We start from the raw sequence: 6745 nt of genomic DNA on the forward strand, positions 1-6745 counted from the left end.
GGGTTTCCTCCCGATAGGTTCTACAAAAGAACGATCAAATAGGAACGGAGTTGATACAAGAACGACTAATGAAGAATGATGAGAGGCATCGATTGCAGCAGGTTTTCGCTCATTGTCCCTGCTATATGTATCCACTAATCAGTGTAGTAGGAGAGACTATGGATGCCGAATCGACATCTAGTTAAATGCATTACTGAGGTACACAAACGGTTGCACCGTGAGAAGGCTCAGTCTTTTCGTGACGATTTACGAAACCGTGAGGTTGAAGTTTGTTCAGGTGTCACTAGAAGGTGGAGTTGGATTCTGAAAGCTCATTTACATGAAATCTTTCGTCTCTGTTTGTACTCATTACTAAAAAACCACAGCCTTTCGGCAGTGATTGGATCCTCTTCCACTATTTTCCATCGCTTATATTATTTTCCACCGTGATTGTGAGAGTTGTACACTATTCTTGCCAGCCATCGCTTGTCTTTTTTTCCAGTGTTATGATAACTCTTAGGAACTACAATTTTACAATAACGGTATACAACTAAGCTCCAGTGGTCTGCTTATTTTTCAGCCTTCTAACCGCGCCACTTTTTTCACTTCCATTTTTAGATGATTTCACCAGGTTACTTTCCCCACTTGTAGAGCACAAACTAATCCACCTGTTTCTCACACGATTGAAACGATAAAATATTATCCCTGTTTGTACAAGTTCTTACAATATTCCAGTATCGTTTCACAACTGTCTTCCTGTTGTACAAATATATATATATATACCATAGTTTGTTATTTTTCTGTGTTGTATGTGGACAAGCTGTAGTCCGTACCGCTTTCTGGTCGACATGCACTATTTTAAAACCGATAAAATTAGATTTACAATGAGCTATCTTTATCGTCATCTTGATGCTGAACTACCGCCTACGACACGACAACTTGCATTGTAGCCGGCGTCATACTCTGCCCGCACCACTGATTACGGTTGGAGCTGTCTGCATACCATTCTGTTCCCGATATTCTGATCAGCCTGCGACTAATACCAAGAACGTGATCCTCCGAGGAAAGCACTTTTCAGGAGAGACCAAAACAGGTGTTCCTCGTCAGATTTGTGTTAGACTTCCTTACCATTGCTGCATCCTTATCTCTAGATTTTCAAACCTTATTTCACCTTGGTTGATTTCCCTATCCCCCCAACGTTGATCGTAAAGCTGACTGCGCAAATGTACAAAAACGTCTTTGTATTTGTGAGCAAACTAAGCCACGGGGCGTAGCTCGATACATCTACGTTTTCTAGATTGTTCTAAATATTGTTAGCTCAGCTCAACAGTAGTTTCTGGTTCAAAGCCAGAAGCAGTTACTAGTATTGAGCTCATCCTCACGTTACTGAACCAATATAGAATCCTCCTGTGCGGTGCTGTTTCTTTGATCATTCGGTATAGTCATCTTGTAGCTCTTCATAGTGGAATCTTCGAAACGAATGTACTAGTTTGAGTACGACCACAGTCATGCGAACTTGTACAGCTAAATAGTTCACAGTTCCTAGAAGAATCAGGCTCGCCGTTTACCAGTTTATTCGCTGTTATTCCCCACGTAAGCACTAGTGACATGTCTGTCGTAAGTTTACTCCCATTTCTAAGTAACATCGACATGACTGTACTACCATACTTTGCCCCACTATCTGTTTCACCATTAGTTTTCCGCCTTGCTATCTATTCTCTTGTAAATAGTATGGTCTTGAGCGTCATTCAGAAAAATTGCGACGATTCATTCTGAGGATGTGCGATATTCCCCTTCATGTTGCAGGAATCGGTGGATGAATACTAGTGCCTTTTTGAACAACTAATACTGTTGTTACTCGTTGTACTAATATGCTTAGGCCGAAGGGTGACTCTTAACAGACCTTTGTTTGTTCCCTTGTTGATCTTACTCTTATAACCTTCAAAACATGTACATATTCCACAGTGGTTCTAGCTGCCACAGTCTCGTTCGCCAAAGAATTGGAATACAGAAATGGGTAGCTGCGTATAAAAGGTAATAGGGTTTTCTTAGTCGGCAAGATCGGGAGAAGTTATGCAATGAACTCATGCAGACCGTGGATAACGTGACAGAGTTTTGCCCTTAGTACTTCCAACCTCTGATGTGTCCCGTTTCTGGGTGCCCTGACTGTTCGGGGGCCAGCCGTCCCTAATAACCGAACATCACATCATTTGGACGGATGTGTCACGTGCAGGACACGGGCCAGACGAAGGCATGCCCTGATTGGTCAGAATGCCAGCCAATCCGGGTCGAGCATCCTTGACTGGACGCTTCTCGCCCCCTCACGGTGCTTCTGGCACGACCTTGTGGAACACTGTTATTACCCTATGAATACAGATGTAATGATTCTCCTTTTGTCTCCATAAAGGGCTGTGTAGAGCTACCGTACCTTTTGATATACCATAGTGGGCGGAGCAGGAAGTCAAGGGACCGATACAGAGTTGCACGATCCTACATCAAGTCACAACACCGACGGCACTGAACAGCGCAGCTAAGCTTGCTGGTAATGTCTATCATTCTTTATCGCCAAATCATGGTTGGACTTCTCCAGGTTCATTCCCACTTCGTATGGCTGTGCGAAGAGCGAATCGATCCATGCGGTTAGCAAAAGCTTCTCTGGCTTCTCCCATCTGGCCTTTAGCTAGACCACTGGTATTCGAGCAGTTGCGCGCCTGGGTCGGTTCATCTAGAAGTTTTTTTTGTTCCAGCGGCACTTTACCCCTTGCGTTGAAGTGCATACCAAACCGCGAGATGTTGTTGAACTTATTCAGTACTTCACATTTCGATGAGATCAGAACTGGGGAGGCTTATGCAGTCTGGGCACTCCGAGTCCGCGGACGAGTGCTCCGGGAGCATTTCAACTCCTCCGCGATCATATCGATGACATAATTGAATGCAACAAGTGTGATGTGAATATTTCAAAGTTCAAACAGCGTAGTAGAATAAGGTATTACAATCCGACGTTTCATGGATCCGGTTTTCGAGGTCAACCTTTTTCAAGGATTTCTACAATCAATTGAATACGAGTCAGGTGTTGCGTAATTTGGAATCGCATCGTATCTTCTGGTTGGTGTGCTCCTGAGATCAGTTGGCAGTCACACGCAACCAGCGCGAGTGTTTTAGCTTTGTGTGCATGTATGCCTGATTGTGTGTGTACTCTGATTACGGAAGAAGATTGATCTTGTGATACTAGTGAACTCAGGCAATCTCACGATATAAAATTAAAAATTGGAAAAAATCGTTCAGCTGTAGCACGCTTTCAGTGCCTAACTTCCATGTCACCTGAAGGAAACACGAGGGCTGTCAGGTTGCCCAAGCTAGGCACAGGTCGGGTTCGAACCACGTACCGTCCGGTCAGTCAAATCGCGCTCTAAACACTGAGCTATCTCGCCCCTATTACGGTATGCCCTGATGCGAGTTATCTTGCATTGTTCTGGGAGTCGAAAACCTATGAAAGACACCATCCCCTACTGCAGTGTCCGACGATCAACAGTTTCAAGGGAGGTGATCACTGTTCGTTGATGAAAACAGTACCGCTGTCCTGGGTTCTTGAAACATGATTTTCCCATGGCGAGCTTGAGGACAGCGCAGACAAGTGAGATGTTGCACGACACGTAGCGTGTATTTCGCTGTACCATTTCAGATTTATACTACGTAGCAAAATCGGATAAACAACACAAGTCTGGGAAGTAAGTGAATCACCGAAGAAATATCAACGATATGGTCGATCATCCTGTTTACTCAATTCTGGTTTCTATCCTCAGTGATAGATTCAGCAAACTGAAGAACCTTACTGTTCGTGGTCGTATACACAATGTGAAATGCAGCTGCCGGATCGAAACAGTGTCCGCCTTCAAGTTGCCGATGAAGCTGGTATCAATCGTGCACATGTCTCAGGATTTGAAGTTGCCTTTCAGTTTTCTTGAAATGGTCAAGCAACCACACGTAAGACAATAAACGGGATTTTAGATGGCCTACTGGGGTGGTGGAATTTTGACCGTAGAGATAGGGATACGTTTGCAGTTCTAGATGAACACTGCTTTGATGTTAACAACTGAGATCAAGCGCTTATATCGTCCCTTCTGAATTTATAGTGCAGGTAGGCTGCCTTTAGAACTGAATAGGTCCGCACCTTCGACCGAAGCGTACTGTGTTTTACATAGTGTCCTTAGAACTCCCCCTCGCCGTATACCGCATCGGCGGGGAACTCCCAGGTATGTTTTTGATGAACTGGCCTACGAGGTTTCCCATCGTCTCTCAGGTCATTTGAATATCAAGAACGACGACTTTCATTCGCTTCGTGCTCGACTGCTAAATTGACGGTGGCGTTAAGTTACTGAAACAGTTCCATTGTTTCTTGCGTTTCTCCTGCGACCAATAACATGTCCTCAACTTATCTTTTATAGAATTTTCCCTGTCGCCTGAGACCTCCCACTCGTATTTCGATGCTAACCATCGCTGTAACCGCTAGGACAGGATCAAGCGAGCCTCCGATGCGTCCCCTTCAACCTGTTTGTAGTATAGACTTTGGAAGCTGAAAGTGACACTACAAAACAAGTTGAGGTTTCAGTTTGGTTTCTGGTATTCCAAAGTTAATATCGCTTGTGTGGACAAAAACAGATATGAATTGTACGGTTTCGTGTCGAGACACACCCTTGAACATAGACGTGACGTCAAACCCTGCGAAAGGTTCACCTTGAACATTCGACTGCAGTGCTCATGCAGTTAGTTGGGAACTATCTCCTAATATGTGGGTTGTCAGTCGATCGCGCACAGGTTTCATTATATACACCAACAACTTCGATGGTTTGTGCTGAGGGGAGTTTATCGTCGATAGAATTGGTCTGAGAGTAATGTTTGGCTTGTGTAGCTCAGGAGGAGAGGCGGCTTCGTTTCCAACGAATTCAAGGCACTAGCAGTGCTTTCGGCAATAGATTCACCTTCCATTGTCCTGATCATTCTTCATCATTGGACGTTTGTCTGCAATTGTAGTTGTTGCCTCCTAGTACGGATTTTTTAGTATCAGCCAGGTTTAGCCTTCTGGACGATATTCACCGACTGCTGAATCGTATGAAAGAAGTCGGCAGCTTTGAATGCCAGGTACATACTTGTTTCGAACTTTTCCAGATAGTATGTTGCTGCACTCCAGAGTGCAATCGAGGTTGTTCAGATCGACACTGCTGGGTTAGAATAGTTCCCCAAAAATAAGTCTACATAATTCTCGTAGACCTGCAAAGAAGTGGCAGAAACGACTTGTTAAGTATGATCGGAATCAAGTTACGTATCACAGAAGGAAGAGCACTCGAGTCTCTCGACCAATAGGTGGTGGCCATTACGGTCCACGGTCGATTTGCGCTTAGTGGACTTCAGGTTACGTGATACGTTCGCTTTTGTTGAATATACCTGTTTGCAAGAACCACTAGTCAGGGCACAACTAAAGGAACCGTTGTCCGTTTGACGAGTATCGATTCCGATTGGAGTGTGATCCCGCAGGGTTCAAATGGCCTACGTGGACCTTCATCATATCCTCAAGGATCATGCTGTAAGTGCTTTCTTGTTGACGAATCGGTTTGCATAAATCTTGATAAAAAGTATCATTTTCAGCCTCGGAAATACATTCTAGTGGGGCGTAAGTTGACGCTGCAAGCAGGCACCGGTTTCGCTCTCCTAGTTGCCATTCTACCCGAAGAAAGCACGAGGGCTGGGACACTTTCAGGTTCCCCAAGCCTAGACAGGGAAAGTCGAGAGGCAGAGGTCGGGTCCGAACCACGGACTTTCCGGTCAGTAAATTCGCGCTCTAACCACTGGAGCCATCTCGCCCTCATAAGCTAGGAGCTATTGTTCGTGAATCGCCGGTACACCTAGGTTTGATCTGGATTTTTTAAGTTGCGAAACTGGTCTTGAGTCTGATGTGTGCTTTGGAACATAACATACATTGGCTTTATGCGAGCATAAGGCCCTAGGTAGCAGCTCAGTTTGCTCATTTGACTAGACTGCAGGTGTTGTAGGCTACTAAATAGGATAGCTTTTGCAAATCTGTTATTGTTATTTCCATTGATATGAGGGGGCAATATGTTGCTTTAGGCACATGCGTCTTATTTGTGATACAAAATTTGTCTCCGCCCAAATGGGTAGTTTCAGAAGGGGTTTCTTCTGATGCAGAAGAAGAGCTTCCCAGATAGCTGATTTCACAAAGGGAGGCGCTAAGATCGGAAGTTCCTGGCGGTGACCCAGATTAAACACTTGACCAGCACCCCAAAGCGCATCATAAGCACATCAACCCACCACGTTACCGGCCACTTTGGACTTGACTGGAATTGCGTTAGCCTGTAATTCATCATCAGAGTCGCAGCACCATTCGTTCGATTATTCCACGGCTGAAGTATGAGGTGAAGCGACACGTGATAACTTGATGTTTCCTGAGTTCAAACTAGTAACTTTTTCGTCGTTCGGCGGTTTTTATTCTGTATTACCTAGATGAGCAAAATCACTAGTCGCCAATGACCTAAATGAAGGGATTTAACAATCATTACGCAGACTGGTAGTGCTGTGCTTCTAGTTCGGATAACGGATGTGCAGCAGTGTTGGATGTATGGAGCCTTTACATCAGACGGAATGAAATATTCTCTCCATCCCCGTCGAAGGCTTTTTCTTTGGTTACTTCAATGCAGAAAGCACGCTGTGCGGTTCTCATTAGTGTTTTTCCCCGAGGTATATATATATATAT

General features: G+C 44.6%; 2 protein-coding genes across 2 annotated transcripts in view; both read left to right on the forward strand.

Moving 5' to 3' along the window:
* T265_06140 (hypothetical protein) overlaps positions 1-3392 on the forward strand; it is a gene marked incomplete at both ends in the record, with an annotated part of 17020 nt that extends 13628 nt beyond the window's left edge. Inside the window, one exon of the mRNA XM_009171333.1 lies at positions 3221-3392. Within this exon, the coding sequence (XP_009169597.1) occupies positions 3221-3392 (172 nt within the window). The remainder of the gene's footprint in view (positions 1-3220) is intronic.
* Positions 3393-5518: 2126 nt separating this feature from the next.
* The window catches only part of T265_06141 (hypothetical protein), a gene marked incomplete at both ends in the record, with an annotated part of 21352 nt that continues 20125 nt past the window's right edge, over positions 5519-6745 (forward strand). Inside the window, 2 exons of the mRNA XM_009171334.1 lie at positions 5519-5560; positions 5623-5798. Of these exons, the coding sequence (XP_009169598.1) occupies positions 5519-5560; positions 5623-5798 (218 nt within the window). The remainder of the gene's footprint in view (positions 5561-5622; positions 5799-6745) is intronic.

The sequence above is a fragment of the Opisthorchis viverrini genome, assembly GCF_000715545.1.
Source record: "Opisthorchis viverrini unplaced genomic scaffold opera_v5_122, whole genome shotgun sequence".
NCBI classification, from domain to species: Eukaryota; Metazoa; Platyhelminthes; class Trematoda; order Opisthorchiida; family Opisthorchiidae; genus Opisthorchis; species Opisthorchis viverrini.